The sequence below is a fragment of the Pararge aegeria genome, chromosome 13 (assembly GCF_905163445.1).
Source record: "Pararge aegeria chromosome 13, ilParAegt1.1, whole genome shotgun sequence".
In the NCBI taxonomy this organism is placed as follows: domain Eukaryota; kingdom Metazoa; phylum Arthropoda; class Insecta; order Lepidoptera; family Nymphalidae; genus Pararge; species Pararge aegeria.
Window position 1 is genome coordinate 1,987,374 of NC_053192.1, and position 20,671 is coordinate 2,008,044.

The 20,671-nt window shown below is 34.3% G+C and overlaps 1 protein-coding gene across 3 annotated transcripts; it reads left to right on the plus strand.

Moving 5' to 3' along the window:
- The first annotated feature begins 1,832 nt into the window (after positions 1–1,832).
- LOC120628601 lies at positions 1,833–19,499 on the plus strand. Of its 3 annotated transcripts, XM_039897058.1 has the most exons (12): positions 1,833–2,089; positions 2,168–2,253; positions 5,208–5,414; positions 8,602–8,708; positions 9,684–9,827; positions 12,496–12,780; positions 13,086–13,551; positions 13,751–13,950; positions 14,843–15,018; positions 15,883–16,326; positions 16,872–17,224; positions 17,529–19,499. In XM_039897058.1, the coding sequence occupies exons 1-12, from the start codon at positions 2,050–2,052 to the stop codon at positions 17,883–17,885; spliced, it is 2,865 nt and encodes a 954-aa protein (XP_039752992.1). In that variant the 5' UTR covers positions 1,833–2,049; the 3' UTR covers positions 17,886–19,499. The 3 variants fall into 3 exon arrangements, with proteins under 3 accessions (XP_039752992.1, XP_039752993.1, XP_039752994.1); XM_039897059.1 differs by lacking the exon at positions 2,168–2,253; XM_039897060.1 differs by lacking the exons at positions 1,833–2,089; positions 2,168–2,253 and adding an exon at positions 2,697–2,967.
- Positions 19,500–20,671: the final 1,172 nt, after the last annotated feature.

The window sequence follows — 20,671 nt, forward strand, 5'->3', positions numbered from 1 at the left end:
GTAATTGTTTATAAAGGAAAGAAAAACGAACAAACACTTTAATTGCGAGTCATTGAAACATACTATCTTACAAACCACAAGTTGCTGACGAGATTGAAGATGAGTTTTAACACATTTACATTAAACCTACCTAGTTGATAGAAGCCGTTATAAGCACCATTGTGACAAAATAATAATCTGTTGAAGTTTAGGCATGATAATTAAACTTTATAAAACTATTCAAACCTATTAAGTCGGCAGGTACTATGATAAATAATAAGTACCTGCTTTAAATAAAACGAAAGTAAAGTATTAGTATGAAATATGTTTACCTAGTAGGTAACTAAAATAAATCTCGAAGTACAAGTACATAAGTAAATAAATAACTCTTAAATATGTGCACTGTATGTGTGCAAAGCCTAACCCAATGTTTCTAGCAATATATTAATATATACCTTATACTAACTGCTATTTCACCTGGTGGTAAGTGATGATGCAAATGGAAGTGGACCTAACTGAACTTTATCGGCTTCTACTCGACAACGTAGCGGAACGCTAAACCGCTTGGCGTTAGGGTTTCAACTGAGAAAATTCAGAAATTATCAATTCCAAAATTATCGCTTTGTGGATCAAACCCGGGAAAGAACACTGCGATAAAGATACCCTTCAATTTAAAAAAAAAATTGCGGGCACCTACTATGGAGGTCGATAAAATAATTTACGCCAAAGTAAGTATTATTTATGTTCCTTCTGCACTACATAAGTGCTGCCATCTAGTTGAAAAATATTAAGATGAGCGACATCTATTGGTAAGTAGGTATAATTGTAGGTATAATAATGAAATTAGGGCTGGCACCATCTATATTTTGTAGACAACGGGATATAAGCCATTTTTACAATCTTTGTATTTGCTTCGTTCTTTAAACGTACGTGCAGAAGAAACCTGTAGTTTCTGACTGAGATGAAACTTAGGTGACAATGCAATATTATGATACCATCGGGGTGTGGATGGTCTGATACTAGAGTCTGCAGATTAGATCTCAAATATTATCACACGATCTCTCTAATAAATATGGTTTGGTATTGTATTAACATGATCCCATCGAGTTGGTCGGGCTAGATTGGTGTTTATTTTTTTGTATGTTAATTTATTTGTAACTATATAGGTAAGTGCTTAATCAATTATAAATCTAATTGAAAAACTATTTGGAGATAAATATAATATGTATGTATCAAAGTCATTTTAATAAAAAGCACTTAAATTTTAAAAACATCATAATTTTATTTTAAAGCAAAATTTTCATTATTAATTTTTTAGTTTGTATTCATATTACGATGAACTAAATAAAAGATAGAAAAGAAATGAAACAAAAGGATCGAGCTCAGCCCGGCCGAATACAGTATAGGCGTCTATCCAGCATACACGACCAATACACACACGTAATATATTGAGAGCATGAGTAATCGATAAAGCACGTAGGTACTGCTGGTATATAGATAGCACGTAGGTAGGTATTTGATGTACTGTCCGTGCCCATCGGCCGCGTATGTAATTTGTAGCTCCGGCCATTAGTTGCCTACTGGGATCAAAAAGAGGGATAGAGTAGATTATTGATTGAAATATTTTGGAATATATGATGCCGTTTAACAAATGTTAATTGTAATTATATTAAGAGTGTAGACTTCACGCAATACTCGTAGATATCAAAAATATGTCATGACATATTTTGGTACCCTTTATGGTGACTGATGGTACCCTATCGATTGCCACATTGATTTTTACCATAGACGATAGATGATCGATAAACGTGTTTCGTTGTCTATCGCTCTCAGCTGTCAGTGACATTTATCTTCCAAGGGTCAAAAATTAAAATGTATTATTTAATTATTGATTTAAGTTGTTTTGGGATTTTTCATCACTGCTATTGTGTAGTTTTAAACACATTTATACTATAAAAGTGACTGTGGCAATATTTTAGTTACCTGACGCGGATTACCAATACAAATCGATGGAAATTGATAAATGTTATACGTTGTTATTTGTGCAAGAACTCCTTTATTCTTAACACGATGGTCTCGAATTTGCAGTTGCAAGAAAAGTACAACAAAAGTATGTCATGTTTATAAATAAACATTGTGTTATTTTCGTGTGATCTCAATGATTTTATCCATTGATAATTTTTTTCAGTCAGAAAAAATTTTTGCTTTTACTTGGATATTCAAGAACCGATACTTACTAGATCAATATCTCGAAGACTGCAGGACATGGGTCTGGTGAGTAAAGGGCATTTTTTGCCGCCAAAACTTTAGGTTCCAGATTTTAGGATGTTTCAACGAAGTTTTGTGGTTATGTATATGGTTATAAACAAGTTAAATTCTGTATACCTCTAAAATAAACACAAAGAGTTACATACGGAAGCGTTTTAATTTTGTCGCATTATGAACGTTCCATTTTAGCAAGTTTTCGTCATAATATTTTATGTCACGTAATTTTTGCCGTTACTTCTCCATTGAGTTATTATGCCATAAGTTGTGATTAAATTGTTCTGATCTATTTCTAACTTATAAAAGCTTAATCAAATGTTTTAAATCGTTTTATTAAATTATAGATTTAGATAAGATTGCAAAAAATATAAAACGGAACGTAACGTTGCCGTGGGTGTCTGTCTCCCTTCCACGCGATCACAACGCCACTAGCGAACAAAATACAAAGTACAGTAAAATATCTCCATCTTGTGTGTCAGATTTGTGTTTGTTGTTACTTTTCGATTTTATTTAGCAAATGTGTATTAATTATCTCAAAAAGTATCGCAATTATTGCTCAAAGTATTCACAAATACTGTGTATAGTAAGCATCGTTGAAATTTTCAGTGTATATAGTTATTCAAAGGAATTGTAAAAGTGACGAAGTGGCCGTCTCGGTGGCTGGTATATAGTTACTTATTTTTGTGATAAGCGGCGCGCGGGGGCCTCGCGGACGGCTTTTGTGTAAGTATATACGCTGTCCGCTACCTACACGTGGGGACTCGTAGATTATTCAAGTCAGAATTGTTTAGAAAACAGTTTAAAACATAGTTGTCGGAGTGTCCAGTTACGCGCGTAGCTTACATTCGATTTTAGGTCATCTTTTGTATGCTCGCGTTAGAGCCGCGGTCGCAGCGTAAACTGCATCGTGCCGAGGCCGCGCGGCACGCTGGATCACGCTGCGTTGCACTACTTCATTTAAAAGCAGTTTGAAATGTAGTTTTATTTGGCCTACGCGTGTGTATGGTTAATTTTTGACAGTTGATATTATTTTAAAGACGCCAAGGAGATGTGATTCTTAAGATGATGCTATTAGGGATGAGATTGGTGTGTGGTGAAGTGTTATTTTTTTGCGCGGGACGATTGGCGCGAGTCGTCGTAGGGAGCTACCTCGGGCTGACGCCGACATTATTTCAAGGAAAACTCGATGAGTATGCGGCTTCAATAATTGTACTGTGTCGACATACATTTATGTACACAGTACACATTTAATGTTCTCACATTTATTGCACTATGCCAGATTGTAGACACTAAAATGGCTCATCCATTTTTGTCAGCTTATTTTCTACAAGCTAATCACTTATTGCAACACAGCAATAATTTTAGGTCACTAGAAATGCATTTGTTGCTGACTTTCACATTGTTCTTGCTTGATGATCATATTCCTTTACTTTTATGACATTTATAATTGAAGTTGCCACTCAAAATTGCTATAATTTAAATCTTAACAATATTGCTAATTTTTGCACTGGCAATACTATAACTATAATGTTGTACAAAACAAAACAATATTACATAATTACCAAAATGTAGATATGTAATAGATGACGCTCAACTAAAATGCTATAAAACAACATATATATAAATAACATAATACAGGATATAGTAACTATAACAATATAGTATTTGGTTACTTAGCTAGGAAAGGAAAGAAAGGAAAGGCAAACAATCTTTTTATATTGATGTTTTTAACGTACATATATTTTAAATTTTTTATATAGTTATTTTTATATGCAGATTCTTTATACCAACTTTACTGAATTGATAAGATAAAACAAACTTATTGAGTGTGGGAATGTTTTTATTATTGATAAAGAGATGAACATTTATTGTTGATTCTTTTGATGTAAAGCAAATATTAAATTATTTAAAGCTAATGAAATGACGGCAATGGCGGAAGGCTGTCATTTTTAATGACAATTGCTATATTCTATGTCATCCCATAAAGTATACATTTATAATTATATTTTTATAAGTTACACAATACCAATTTTGAATATTTCTACTGTTGTAATGTTATAGGCGATTTTACATAACTTGCTAAAACTGAGTTTCAAAATAGTCCTGCATCTGCAGAAGGTGTAAGGAGAAACTAGTAAGACATAGTTAGGACCTGTGTCTTACTAGTTCCTTATCTATGTAAGATATGTAGAACTTTCTTATGAAACTTTGTGTATATAAGAAACAGAAACTTATGAAGAAATTTAATATTCATCAATTCAATCAACATAGTACTATATTATTAAGTATATACAATGTTTAACAGAATTACGAAATACTGTTGAAGGGTGCATAAGTATATTTCATAAGGATCACTCTGTAAAAATATTAAATCAGAAGAAGCAATAAACACAAACTAATTCAAAACATCCAGATCTTCGGCCCGTTCGAGTCTCCATTTCCACTCAACTGTCTTTATGATATTGTCATTCCATGGTTTCAAAGGTCGTGAACAATATCTTGAAAAATGAACAATAGTTACTTATACCGCTTTTTTATAAAGTGTGACACATGTATTTCTTTTTGAAACACACAGTGCTCACTGCTTTGCCGATTTTCGGTTTTTCATGAATCCTGCTGGAACACTACATTTTCCCTGAATGAAAAGCAGCCCTATGTATTAATGCAGGGTATCTCCAATCCGTAATTCAGACAAATTGGCTCTGTAGTTCTTGTGTGAAAGAGTAACAAACAGCCATCTTCCATCCATACAAACTTTCTCATTTAGAATATTAGTAAGATATACATAAAAACTTATAATATACAGAGCACACAGACACTGAAAACCATTCAATTAATCACAAACATTTTCCAGTTGTGGGTATCGAACCCACAGCCTTGGGCTCAAAGGGGGTCACTGCCCACTGAGCCTATCGGCCGTCAAAATGTAATAAGAATAGAATTGTAGAAGGAGTTGTTTCCAGCGCGAGGAAGTGTTCCTGACGTCACGTGTAACCCACGTGGTGGGGGGCGCGGCGCCGGCGAGGGTCGCGCGATGTGCGCGGCGTGACGGCCGCGCGCGCGCCGATGCCATGCTGCAGCGGCTCCGGCAGCCGCAACCGCAACCGCAACCGCAACCGCAGCCGCAGCCCGCGTACAAGCAGAGCTACGTGCATCTTACCGTCCAGAAGGTAAGTACGTTCGCACTTACGTGCTGTAAACTTAGTACAATATTTGATCGCTCACAATCGAGGATTCGTTTTCGAGTATGGAAATACTTGAACATCGGAGTAAAATGGATCTTTGGAACACATAGTTTAAACTTACTTTTAAAAACATAAATTAGTAGGCTTAGTTCAATATTTGCACGCTCGCAATCGAGGAGTCGTTATCTAATACTGAAATCCTTGAACATCAGAGTAAAATGGAACTTTTTTGTGTCGAACATAGTTCGAGCTTTTGACGGATCAGAAGTACAGGATTTGCAACATTAATTTTATTGTGATTAGGTCCGTTCTACTTTGACAATAATGAATTTAATACTCGAAAACGACTTCGATTGCGAGCGCGTAAATCTTGTACTTACTGGCCACAGGGCGAACTGCGTCACGCGTATTTTAGTTCGATTTGAATAAATTGGTAGCCGGTTCGAGGGTTGCCGCTGCTCCTTGGCATGCTTTTTTCTGGTGGAAGGCTTCTGCCGTGGCTAGTTACCATCCAACCGTCAAAGACGTGCCGCTTAGCTACTAAGCGTTCCGGTACGATGTCGCGTAGAAACCGATTAGGTGTATGGGTTTAATATAACTGCCCTAACGGATTACCCAGTTACCATCTTAGTTTGACTGCAATCTCACCCGCGATGGCGATGGTGTCACTTACAAGTTAGCCCTTGACCAGCAGGTGAAATTGCAGTCAAGGGCTAACTTGTAGTGGAATCCAAAAAAATTCTCGGTAGAATTCCGTACATTTGTTTCTGTCACTAGACAGTTCACCGGTCGCGTCAGACTTCTGGTCCCGCACTTAAGGTTAGGCTTACGCAGACCGCGCGGCAAATCTCGAGGCAGTTTTTTTTCGATCGCCATATCCAATCAATAGGGTCAGAATTCTATCTTATTTTTTTTATTATTGATTATAAGTATATATGTAAAATATATAATGTAAAATTTAAAAAAGGTTCAATGCACATTTTGTTTGCATTGTCATGTAAACATTTTTATAGTAGGTACTTTTTAAACTGTATACTGCTCTAATGCAAAGTTGGGAATTTGCGTTCAGTGTTGATCGTACATTGTTGATGAGCACGTTCGCAATCGTAAATTCGTTTTGCAGTATCGGAACAAAATGACGTCTCAGTAAAATGGATCTTAGTTAGTTACTTTAGTTGAAAGCTTTAATTCGTCTACTGAAAATTATTGTGTACTTGTGTGTTCGATTTTAAATATAGCAAAATTGAGTTTATTTTACTTTTGACATCAAAATGATGCGATACTCGAAAACTAAAGGAAAAAATAAAGGAATCTTCTTTGGATACATTCATTGTGGTGGCTAAGTTGACTAAGTTTGCCACAAGGTGACTAAGTTAAGATTTTGTTTGCCGCTCGGTCTGCGCTGACCGCAAGGTCTATCGCAATACGATCTTCCGCAAAAAGATCCGCCGGCTGAAACCGCGCGGCTAGCCGCAATTCTTTGACGGACGGCTTGCAGCGTAAATAGTTAACGCATGCGGTACGTATATAAATGGAGTGGACCCCCGTTAATCCGACAAACGTTTTGCAGGGCAGTGTCGAATAATCGAATTTGTCGGATCAGAGAGTACCGTATAAGACAGGGGGTCTTATACGGATTTATTTAGACTTATAGGTAGTCGAGAATTTTTTTAAAAGGAGTACTTTGTCAATTCAAATTGAAATATTCTTTGTTCATGTAGGCCAGGCAGGCACAGGCAGGCACAGGCACTTATGAAGGCGTTCATACGCATTTGTTAACATAATCGTGTTATGGTGAAAACTTTGTTCGCCAACCTGAACCTAAAGTTACGAGAGTTCCTAACGCGCCCTGGTCTAAGAAGAGCCCGTAACAAACTTAGCAGGGTATTTTTTTTTGTTATCACCATCTCACAGTCAATTGATATTTTACTATGAAGATAGATCAATTTACACCCAAGCTTTTTATCGTTTAAGTAATCCTTAATATTATAATAGGATTTCTGTTTTTGATTTTTCAAAGAATATTCCAGGATAATTATAGACATGTCGGATTGCACCCCGTGCCAGATTAGACAGGGGCTGCATTACCGGGGGTCCACTGTATTAAATAATGTAATCGCATAACACTGAACTAAATAAATAGATATTTTTTTGTTTAATGTATGTATATATTTATTTAGTTTAGGGTTAAATAAAAATAAATGGTGTTTTTTTATAATTATATGTTTAGATTGCTTTACTTAAATTTATTTAATATTTGCATGAACTAAATAAGCTAGGATATCAAACATACTATATCGCCCTTATATTATAAAGCTTTTTAAAGTCCACGAGGCCATTGGGAAAGGGGTAACTTGATACCTATAAAAGGTAATATTCGATATAATTAATATCAAGTAACGAAATGTATAATTTAGAATTTCATAAAAAAGTATTCTTAAAAACCATGTCAACTGTAACTTATTTAGGATTTTGATCACTTAGCGCCGCAATTAACTGTTTTTTTTTTTTTTTTGATAGTAATAATTGACGCTATATGGTCCTTTGAAAACGTAGATCGAAACTGCAACGTTTCCTACTAGATGACGCTACGGTCGCTATAAGACTGATGTGAAAGGCGTATACTAATTCCGGCATCGATGGTAGGAGCGCCGTAGTTTAATTGGAGAAAGCGCTCAGGCCGCGATTGCCAGAGAGTCGTAGCTTCAAATCCTGTCGGTTCCGAAAAATTTTATATGCATTTTAAATTTATAAAATTGACGCTAAATTGCAAGTAAGTGGAAAACACGCGCCTATAAACAGAGCGGACAGCGGCGTGCACAGAGATATTTACCAATTTATGCATACAGTAAGAAGATTGCATCAAATGGCAAAAAGACACCTCCTATACGAGTTATATCTCAATTATTTTGCAGTGCTTTTGTGCATATATAAAGTGCACGCCATTGTTCACAGGGCATGCAGGAAGCTTATATCCTGCAACATGCCACCCTGTGTCTATCCATTTGAGGCAATTTATGGTTGTCACTGCGTATTTTTTAATGAATACTTTATAATTAAAGTTATTTTAAAAATTCTCCCCATCTCCCTTTCCGAGTAGCCTTGTAAAACATTTTCCTTCTTCCACTATAATTAACATATATATTTTTTATATATTTTATTAATATTTCAGGCTATAAGTCTATTGGATAAACTGTATGACACGTTCTTCACGGCACCACGTAAGGCGCATGTCAACCTCTTCAGTAAACATTTTCTCAAGATTGAATTTTTGGACAAGTATGGACCAATTACTAAAAATAATTCTCCAATGAGTTCCTATGAGAACAGGATGAACGAAAGCTTCTTTATTCATAGCTCTAGTATTAAACATGTAAAAAAAACATTGCAGAAAACGTTAAATTAAAATATATATATATATATTATACAACGTGTAACCGAATTACGATGTACTGTTGAAGGGTGCATAAGTATATTTCATGAGGAATCGCCCTGTAAAAATATTAAATCAAAAAAAGCATATTTAGTTTTGTATACAAACTAATTCAAAACATTCTGAGTGTGTTACAACCCTATTGAACATAAAAGACTGATACACACAGGAGTCACTTGATTTTAATTTTGTATGTGATGTTAGGGTTGTCTGATCTGATTTTTTCAGTAAAAACTATGGCAGTGATTTACTCAAAACTATTACTATTAGGTTTCACAGATATGTCTCAGAGACAGTAAATAATGTACTTCTAAAGCATGTAAAGTAATATTTCGGTTTTGATTTACACGTTGTATGGTAGTGTATAGTCTTTATGGGTCAAACAAGTAGTGTAAAAGTTTTTGTACAGTTATACAGTATAATGGAAAACTATTAAGTAGATAAATTAGATTCACCCACTTGAACTATTTAAAATTAATTTTATCGTAACTATTTTAAAAATAATATATTTAACTCTTTGTAAAAGGAATGCATATCCTTAATTCTAAATTTAAAAAAAAAAGTATTATTTACATCATTAAAAAAAATCTACATAACGTTTTAAAATATCATAAATATTTTTATTAATCTAAATAGTTAAAATAAGTTGTTTGAAAAACGATTCATTCCCTATAAAATTATATATAAAAGTATATATTTTTTGTGGGTTTTTTTACTAATGGGCGAAGTTGGCAGAAGTTGTCCTATTCTCATCTGAACCGGGTAATATTAGTTTTGCATACATGTCGCAAGTTCGCTAACCGTTGCTAACTTCATTGCAGACTATGCAGACCGGTTTACAAAGAGTTCGATGAATGGCCGCAAATATCATTAGAACCTGATCCTCCGAAAGAGAAGAGAGATAAGAAAGATTCCCCGGAAATTCCACTTAACGCTATTCCTTCCAATAACAACATTTCGCAAAAGTGAGTATAGCAATCCTAGAGCTGAACGCACATGTGATACCACTACGCGGCCCGCACGTGTCGTGTGTACCAATTTAATTTTCGATCATTCCTAATAATATTACATAGAGGTAACGGTAACCAGTGGCGTGCATAGCCCTTGGACCCAGGGTATGCACAAGGTGTTCAGCACAAACATAAAGTAAAATTTATATTTTAGATAGGTAGGTATGTCGGTTTATAATCAAATTAGGTACTTTACGAAAGTTATATTTTTGATTGATTTAATACTATCGTCTATCTACTGCTAATTGAATAAAAGTACATACCCTGATTTACGTCACAAAATTATGACACACCATTCGGCAGCATTTTCTAAGCACACTGAAGATGATAATATTTTTTCCAACATATGTTTTTATAGTCTTGATGAAAATTATTAATATCACAATATGCTTTATCATTCCACACTTTACGTATATTGGACAATAAAACACAATAAAACAAAAGGAAAGCAAAATAATCGATTGGTGTGTACAAAGCCGCTTAGTCAAGAATAGTTTTCGTAATATTTATTGTTAAACATACGTGTTACTTTATCACCGTTTTTTTTGTGGATATTTGTAACATTGGTACACACCTTCCTTTGCGAATGATTTCTAATTTTACGGTATAGGGATAGAAATTAAAATTGTCTCTAAGTACTTTTTCCAGGCACACTGAACCCAAACAAAGACCGCAGGAATATGCTTTCATTATAAAATGAATGAATAAACTATAAAGTAACGTTAACACATTAAACTATCACTACTTAAACTTTTAAAAGTTGCTGAATTTATGCACTTGAACCGTTTATTTATCACCAACGCCATAGAGCATTCTTCGAAGGTAAACAATAATGGCGATTGAATATGCTAATGATAATATTGCAATCGAAATTAGTCAAAATATGTCTTTATTTTTTTTGTAAGTATGGGTACGAACGCTATTTTATTTTGATATGTCAACAATAAATAGAAACAATAATAATTGTTAACTTTCTCACTTTCCAATAATTCCTGGAATACTTTTCATAAAAAAATCAAACAAGTAATTGATTATCCACTTCCGTAAGCAGTGCTTATAGACACCCATACAAAGAGAATTTATGAATGAAACTGTTCACACAAGACCGATGCTAATCTTGTAAGTACAAGCGCACGATTATAACATTACACGACACACACTACTAACTTGCACGCACACATCTAGCAGAACGATTCTTTCTTTGGGCGTGCTTATTTTATTTGATATTTCTATGCAACAGTAGAGGGCGTCATATGTCGAGTGATTCATAATAATTGATTTACCCTGCAATCGATAACATGAGATTTAAATAATAATATAGGTATTTTTACGTGTTTTAAAAGGTAAATTTTTAGCATTTACGGTTAAAAATTAAAATACGAAGTAGAAGATTTTATTTTGTACGCTATACGCCTCGCGCGCGCTGGTTGCGCTGTCGCCTGTCTAGCGACAATTGACCTAGAAGTTTTGCCGGTCATTACTAGATGGCGCTTTCATATATTTTTTACTTAGTGTTTTTTTAATTACCTAACTTTAATGGTCCTATCTGAAGGTTCTTTAAGACCCTGAGGGTAGGGTATGCACTGCTTATTTGCATATATGCAATGCACGCCACTGAAGGTAACAATAATAAAATGCAATATGTTTTGTATGAATTTCAAATTCAAACTTTGGTTCATTACCTTTGCCTTTTACACCAAACTGAAAAACTCGGGATTTTAAATTTTAACACTGTTACTAAAAAAATTAATTACGAACTTCCCTCTTACTGACTTTAATAATTTTTAAACTGTTTGTAATCATTTTAATTAGATTACAATTTCTTATAAAAGAGTAGTTTAAAGTTCTATTTTAAGTACGCATTTTATCATGTTTTTACTGGAACTGCTACCATGACTTAACTTATTATATAAATACATAACAATATTAGAATAACCTTAGTGCATTCATTCATTTATTAATTGCATGAAAGTAATTACATTAATTCTACGGCTCAATTTAACTCAACGCTGGTTTATATAGTGTCGTCGTAAATTTATTTATTTATAATAATTGTTTTTAAAAGCCAAAGACTTCTTTTGCTTTTTTATCACATCCCTGGCAAATTCCTCTGAAGCACATTCGAACAGTCGCGTACTGTATTAAATTCAATATTCATTAATTTCAAGTAGTAATATAAGCACTTTTGAAACGTAAAGTATGTCTGCTTTAGTGGCGCTACCACCGGTTCATATTGCGAAGCTACTGTAAGTATATCTATTTCTTTAAATTTTAAACAATTCTCTCGTGTGTTCTAAACACGAGAGAATTGTTTATGTATTGATCAAATTTCGGAGAGACTCGCGTGATCTTAGTTTGTATATTGATTACTACTAATCGATACACAAACTAAGATCACGCGAATCTCTGTGCTTGTTTTTTTAGTAGAGGAATAATAAATAGGTGCTCTGTTTTCGAGTTTGCCATTTTGATGATGTCAGTTGAACTTAATTATAATAAAATGAATAGAATAAAATATAATTCGTAAACGTGCGATTTCGGACACCATCTGATGTGTGAGCAGCTCTAACATATTTTCTGTTTGAAATGAAAACACTATAAACAATGTTAACTTTTATTCCAGAATGACAAGAAAGAGTCGTCCACGAATAAAAGAGAAAGAGGACAAAGAACCAAAAGGTGGTTACTGTGAAATGTGTAACACAGACTATGTAGACGCGGCCTTACACAGAAGATCACCCCATCACCTAGCCTTCGTCAGAGACCACACAAATTTCCTCGCACTGGATTCTCTAATAACCTCTGGTGCTGATGTCTCTACTTTTCTGGACAAAGCAACTCCTGTAAATGGGGAGAGGAGATCGTTAAGGAAACTGTGTAATGGTGACGTCGAACCTAAAAGCAAAAGGTAATAAATAATAATATATAAATAAATATAACTTTTTTAGTACGTAATCTCTTGATGCCACTACCAAGATACCTATGAGCTATTCTCATAACGCTGCGTTATTCTAATATTTTCTTGCGGTCGCGCTGCAAAGAGTTAATTAAACATGCTGTTTGTAGGCAAATAATGTTGTGATGGATGCATATACGCTGCTTGCACCATTCAGCTAACCATGCTCGGTCGCATACAACCTGGGGTTAATAAAATGCGAATACCTTGGTATTGTATTATATGACTGAAATAAACCGATTTAATTTTAATTTTAGATCAAAACAGTCGCAATCACCCGACATAAATGGTACAAGTCCAAGAAGAAATGGTTTGGACGAAGAGAGAAAACACAACACTAGATGCAGTAAACGTACAAGCGAATCCCAGGCTTCAGAAGATCGCCAGTATTATAAAGTTGTAGGAGTCAGTACTAAGCTACGATCCAGTGGGGGTTTCGCCCCAAAGAAGAAGGATTCCCCACCTAGGAATGGCACTAAGCCTTTAGTGGTGAAATTCAGAAAAGTCAGACGCTCGGAATTGTCCGTTTTAAGTGACGAAGCCGAACAGTTCATGTTTCCTAAACGCGCTAGTTCTTCTAGCTCCACTTCTGAGGATGACGATGAGGGTGAGGAGGAAGAAGAAGAAGAAGAAGAAAAGGTTGTGAGAAATACTCGGAGAAAACCAACACCCCAGCCACCGGTGCCTGAAAGGCAACGGTCAGCTAGGCCTTTAGCATTAAAGGTAAAGATATAGATTAAGAATGTAAAAAGTTTTTAGTTTGTAGTACTAAAATGGTATCAATACAACAATAACAGTGTGACTATTAAAAAAATATTTTGGGACAGGTAACATGTTAAGCTTCTAAAAAAATTTTTTTTTGTTTTTATTTACTGAGAAAGCAAGTGTTTTGTCAATAAAATAATTATATTTTAACTTTAAGGAGGAGTCCTCGGAGGAAGATAGCTGGCCCGAAGACAAAAGAAGAAGGAAAAGACGAGGCCCAGTTGTAGCTCGACGGGGGAAAAAGACTGCCCCTAAAGCTCCAGCTCCAGTAGTAGAATCTCCAATCTTACACCCAGATCCTGCGCCACCAGAGGTTGAAGCACCAGCAGAAGTTGAAATTGCAGTGAGCCCACTAAGGTAACTAGCTAGCTGCATGTTACGTTGACGCATGTTAAAAACAATAGATTGCAATAAATGTGACTAAAAAATATATTAAGGGCTGTTTTTTTGTTTTTATATGAGCCTTTGATTTTGAAGGTATACTTATTTCAGTCAGACCAAATAATTTGGTTGTATGCACAAATCTAATCGTAATCGTTTCATTATAACGGCCGATTGGCTGAGTATTAGTATTATGCTCATTTTTCACTAACGACGAATAAGGCCGAAGTAAGTAATGCTAATCAAAGAAGATTCCTAGGCATACATTTACCTTTCATCAATAGATTTTCACTAGGCAACTCATATAACCTAACTTGTCTTTGATTCTTGCCACAAGTGGTGTGGTATTTTCTGTTTGTATTGTCATAGTTTACATTTTTCGTATGGGTTTAGGTTGTTATAAAAATGTATATGTATCTTTATCTTTATATATATATTTCTTGTGTGCGTGTGTATGTCACTGAACTCCTCCTAAACGGCTGGGCCGATTTTAATGAATTTTTTGGTATGCGTTCGGGTGGCGTCCTGGATGGTTTAGATTCACAAATCAGCCCGACAGATGGCGCTGGGGTCCGCTAGTATATATATATATATATATCTTGCGTGCGTGTGTATGTCACTGAACTCCTCCTAGACGCCTGTACCGATTTGAATGAATTTTTTGGTATACGTTTGGGTGGCACCCTGGATGGTTTAGATTCACAAATTAGCCCGACAGATGGCGCTGGGGTCCGCTAGTTATTCATTAAAATATTCATTAACCATCTTAGTACCCACATCACAAGCTACGCTTACTTTGGGGCTAGCTGGCAATGTGTGTACTGTCGTAATATATATATATATATTTATTCCTTCTTTCTGTTTAAAGGGAGGATCCAGTAGAGAAGTGCATGAAATGGGAGGACGGCAAACTGAAGTACACACCGGCTGTTGAACAGTTGGAGTTTGCGTTTGAATGTGTTCCCCACAGTGAACCTTGGTTTGAGACGTTCAAACGTCAGGACCAAGATAAGCTGGTTACAAAAAATGTGCCTCAATACTTTGGTAAGTAACGTTTTAATCAACTCTGTATTTTCCAGCAATTCTAGCACGTTAGCACCTCATTCCTGAATGCTAGTAATCTATTACTCTTTGCAATATTTTTCGTTTATAATACACTAGCAGATCTGGCCACGCGTTGCTGTGGTTTTTAGGTACTAATGGTATTATTAAGCAAGTGATTGGTAAATAATGGAAAAGTTAGAAAAATACTGAAGTCATACATACATAAATAACTTTTAAAACTAAGTTACATCTAAATACATGAAATAGGCCTAAATTAAGATTACTCAACACAAGAACTAAGTGTGGCAGTAAAACTATACAGGTACTACTGTACAATATTCTACCCAAAGAGATTTTTTGCGAGAAATCTTATAAATCTTTCAAAAATAAGCTAAAATTTTTTATAAATGCATCACCTTTTATTTTATTATTCTACTAAAAGCTGTTATTTGTTTAAGCTGCTAGTTTTGTATCACACTAACTTGATAGTAATATGTAATATGTCTTCTTTGTTAATTTTTAATTTCTCATTAAGTGAAACTGTTTCTTTTGAGAATAAATGTCTTTAAACCTAAAGCGTAAGCGCCATCTATTGGAAAGTACTCAATCCAGTCAAAAAACTGCCTTAAACTGCCATCTGTTAGAATGTTATACTAACAGATAATTAGGGCTCTTTGTTCTGTTTTTAATGTTTTGCTTATTATTTGTCAGATAATAAGCAAAACATTAAAAACAGAATAGTATTGCAATAAAATTATATATAAACCATCCTATCTCTTAAGTCGACACAAAGTTCATCACAGACAAATATCGTGACACTGGAATTATATATAATAGATGTACTCAATAATTTCTTCCTTACAGAATTATATTCAAAATCAGCAAAATTACCGTACGAAATTGGTCAGTTACCACCGTTAAAACCAAACTGTTGTCCTCTAAGCGACTTAGTCAAAAGAGAGGAGAAACCTGGACCTTCAAGATCCTATGGCACGAGAGGAATGAAGAAACAAAGAATAAAGAAAAGGACAGCTGCTTTAATAGCATTAGAAAGTCACCCAAGGAAGTCTCCAAGAGAACATGCATCAACTTTAGCTATCCTAGGTTCTGCTGGGTTACTGCAAAGACGAAAAAATGGTGATGACGCAAAGTCAACAGCTTCCGAGGATACTATGAGTGATGTTCCTCTAATTATGAAGGTGGAACCTGTATTGTCTGAGACGCAAGAAGCCTCTGAGAGACTTCAGCAATTCCTGTCTGAAGTATTCGAAGAACCCACAGACTATGATGTCTCAGATAGTTTCGTAGGTAAGAAATAAAAATAAAACACTGAATAAACAACGTTGGACTAATATAATTCGTAACTTTTTTTCCTAGCTGTGAGTTTCACGTGAGAAAACAATATAAAGATTTGATTTAGAGAAAAAATATTATTTTTGTGCGAACTCATAAAACAGATCTTTATTTAGTAATTTATACAATGGTCTTTGTGGAACTACCTATCATGGAACTACTGGCAATTATATAAAAACAACTATACAACTCGAAATGTATAAGACCTTGTCTAACATTTCGTTTTTCATCGGATCACAGAATCAGATATCGCATTGACGGCGCTTTGGCTCTCAGCTGAACACCCTCGATCCTATCTGATAGTAACGGTAACGTTAGTGTGCATTGAACCACGCGCGATCGCCTAACTGCACCACTCTCTCTGTTCTTCTTTCTCTCTCTTGTCACCTGTACTCTCACTGTAAAGAATAAATTTATCTTCCTGAAACCACCGCTTTTTCCTAAGTCTGAAGCCTCGCTAGCCCAACCATAATATATAATTATTATTTTCAATTACACAGGTGACGAAACTACAGTTATAGCAGCAAAAAACCTACCAGATATGTCAAGTTTAGTTTCCGAATGTGAAGACTGTGACATAATACGGAACGAAATCAAACAATCTTCAGTTAACCGCGGACGATTGAGACGCGGCAAGTTCAAGAAGAAGAATAAAACCGGGTGGCCGAATAAAAAACGACAAAATAAAAAGGACTCTAGAACAAACAGTATGGAGTTTGAGACAACTGAGAGTAGTCTAGACCGGTCGTCGGCTGAACCGCCCGAAGATGAAACGACACAAGACACAATGAGTGAAGAAACTCTTTCAGAAACTGAAAAGGAAGATGATACATTAACTGAAGATACTTTGCAGGTAGGCCCCTTACATACAATGCCTAACAATCCTTGTTTAAATGATAGAAAACAACTCTAATTTTTTTTTTTAACTTTATTGCGCAACATGGATGCTATTTGCATTCCTTGCCTCTTGAAAGCCGAGAGGCACAGTCTATTACCATTTTTAAAAACTTGTTTAAGATCATTTTTTGTCTGAATCTTCGGAACTTTAACATGCCTGTTTCCTTCTGTTTTGTTTGGGGTTTTACAATATTGTATAAATTTATGTATTACTGATATTAATTATATAGTTAATAGAATATTCATTTAACTTGTTTCAGGTTGGCGATGAATTGCAGAAATCTTCAAATTTAGTGACAGAGAAAACAATACCAATGGAAGTAGACCAAGACCAAACATTAACCCAAACAGATGATCATTCATTAAAGTTGGACTTGAAAGTGGTTGTGCATGACAATGAGAAGTCTCCTTCAAAAGTTGAGAGTGACAAAGACGATAATAATACGTCTCGGTCATCCACTTCTGATGGGGAAGATAGAGAAGAGAAGGCGATAAGGAAAAACAGGGTTTTACAAGGGCTATTATTACAGCCTATTGTAAGGGTGGCGCGGGTTGACCCCAATGCAGGCAGACGGCTGCGCTCAGCTGGCCGGACCCGCACTCATAGGCCCAGCTAGCGTATGCACACTCGCATAAGTGGATGACGCGTAAAGTGAAGTGCAATTGGGTGATAAACCAGTGGACAATTAGTGACCAATATAAAAAATCTTATTAACCGCTTGAAATGTTTAAGGTGCGATTTATATGAAAGTGGCAAGGTTAACAGCTTGCTCTATTTTAAGTAAAATACTCAATTAATAACATTTTTTTTTAAATTTCTGTTTGCATAATTTTTAACAGAACATGTGATTAAAGATTAATTTACTAAGTTCATGTAATTAATCCCCCAATTAGAAGACTTCGTCTCGAAGTCTTTTAAAACATTTTTTTGTATATGGATCTTGAAACTAAATTGACACAATCCAAAAACGATGCTATCCTTTTTCTTTTAGCGAACATTTCTTTAGACATTAAACCAGAATCAAGAATAGAATTGGTTAGCATTCTTGCCACTTCTATGTAAACCATGCTAGAGTTTGGTTTCGGGTTAAAACTGTTTACTTAAAATAGAAATGAGCAATAAACATTGTGAATTTTTTTTTGCAAAATACAATTTTGTGTGCCAGACAGATTATACTATGACTAACATTAATTTTACATAGTAATATAATAAATCAAACAAGAACATATAAATTTGTATGTAGTCATATGGTTTTTCATTATGAAATATATGTCTCAAACTAATAAGAATTCCTACATTCAGCAAGAATTCTTCAAATAATATTGTTTCTTTTGAAAAACAAAGTTTTAACTTTGTTCAAATATATTAAGTTTGTGGTCTTGTCATAGGCACTTGATTTTATTTTTTTATTTTAGGTGAATGGTTCGGTCCCGCCAAATTCGCCATTTCGCCAATGCTATGGCCAATGTTCGAATTGTAAGACTTTTTTTCATTATTTTATTTATTAAACTTCACACAGGTTACAAAAAGAGTAATAAATTAGTAGTTTATTTTGTTTATAAAAACAGTGGTGAACAGTTTTTTACGTAAATGTTGTACTTACAATATCCACTCATTACAGCTTTTATTGTTTTCTTTAGGCTTCTTCACATTAGATTCTAGTAGACAGTGACATCTTACGGAAAGTTAACATTTATGATGACATAAATCATATCGTGATTAAAGTCAAAATTTACAGGATCTAACACAATCAAAAAAATAACATTCATACATAATTTTTCCTATAGTTCTAACAAGAAATTAGATATATTCGTCGACATGAAACCTACGAGGGTTCTTATTGCTGGTTAACCCATTAACAAATGTCAAGAAAGTTATATTAAAATAAAATAAAAAAAAACTTGGTATGATTTTTTTAGCTGTCAACATTTCCCAGAAAAGTGAAAAACTTCAGAGCAATTCATTGCCAAAAATTGTTATGCTTTATGTTAACTATTGCACGATTTAACAACATAAATAAGCGAAGCTTTGACAAAATGTCAACCTTTGGGAGTCACAAGTCTTTTTAATGATGTGAATGAGCCTTAACAATATTGACTTGTTAACAAGATATCAATGAATAGATGATGCATTTTTATAAAATGCAACGTAGTATTATTTTGTTAGGTGTTATTGTATACCAATCACACAGTTGAGAAACCATTAAAGTACACATTTCCATGAAGCTCAAGTATGTCTTCTTTATTTGACACAACAAACTAAATATTATTAAAATCAAGCTTAATTTGTTATACTCCGCGAAAGCAGGAGAATCTGTGTGGTGTAGTTTATAAATAGAGGGTATATTGCCGAAGATCTGTCTGGTGTGGAGTATAAGGATTGAAGAAATTATAAATTACACAAATTAAGCTTAATTTTGATAATATATCATGGATTTTCGCAAAGTAACGCCTGCTTAGTAACTTTGCCTAGTTGATAACATACAGAAGTTCTCATTTGATTTCAACATTTGTAAACTCATTGCAAATTTTGCCTGGTTGCCAGTTACATTGGCAACTGTTGAAGAAGGCGTTACCTTGCGGAATATATTATGAAAATTAAGCTTCATTTGCTTGATTCTCCTGCTTTTCACAGAGTATAGCAAATTAAGCTTAAATTTCATAACTGTTTGAAAAGTTACTGAAGTTTGTGAGGAATTATATATTTTGGTTTTGAATATGAGGGAGGTATATGGTATGTAGCAAAACACGTTCTTACTAATAGAAATGCTCTTGCTCACCTGGAAACTGAATCTTTAGTAACTCAAATTTTAAACAGTTCTATTTTTTAAAAAACTTTAGCATTTTGGTTTGACGCTTTTGTGTATGATTGCTAATATGTGATATCATATTGTTTTTCATATTATTATGACCATAGCACAAGGTATATTTCATTTAAACCAATGTTAGTGAATAGCATTTTGAGTTTTTTGTAGTCTGTGAAAGTTGTAAATTTGTGCTTATATTAATTGGTGATTCCCCTAAAGTACATGAAAGAGCCATAAATGTTGTAAAATACCATTTTTCAAGCGCCGAAATGCAATGATTTTTTAATTCAGGGAAAATGATTTACAATCGTTAACAAAATATAAAAATTCATATTATTTCCAAATCTCAGTGATCAGCAGGAGTTCCAAATATTAAATAATACCTATGTTATATTTTCTTGAGTGTACACTAGCTCTATGTCAATGTATTCTGTATAAATTTTATATTTTGTCTGTGGTTGGTCCCAATGAAGTAAATTTTGTAGGTTTAAAAATGCTTCAGGGGAATTTCCGATTTATTACAAATTGTATAAAAACTAAACTCAAAAGACAATGTATAAACTAATAATTTATTTATTGTAAAATAACTTCTGTTT

Excerpts from the sequence above, each read along its gene's own strand:
- LOC120628601 (XM_039897058.1), top strand. The coding sequence starts at position 2,050 with ATGGTCTCGAATTTGCAGTTGCAAGAAAAGTACAACAAAA. Across the intron at positions 8,709-9,683 it reads AAGATTGAATTTTTGGACAA|ACTATGCAGACCGGTTTACA; the intron begins GTATGGACCAAT and ends ACTTCATTGCAG. Across the intron at positions 15,019-15,882 it reads AAATGTGCCTCAATACTTTG|AATTATATTCAAAATCAGCA; the intron begins GTAAGTAACGTT and ends TCTTCCTTACAG.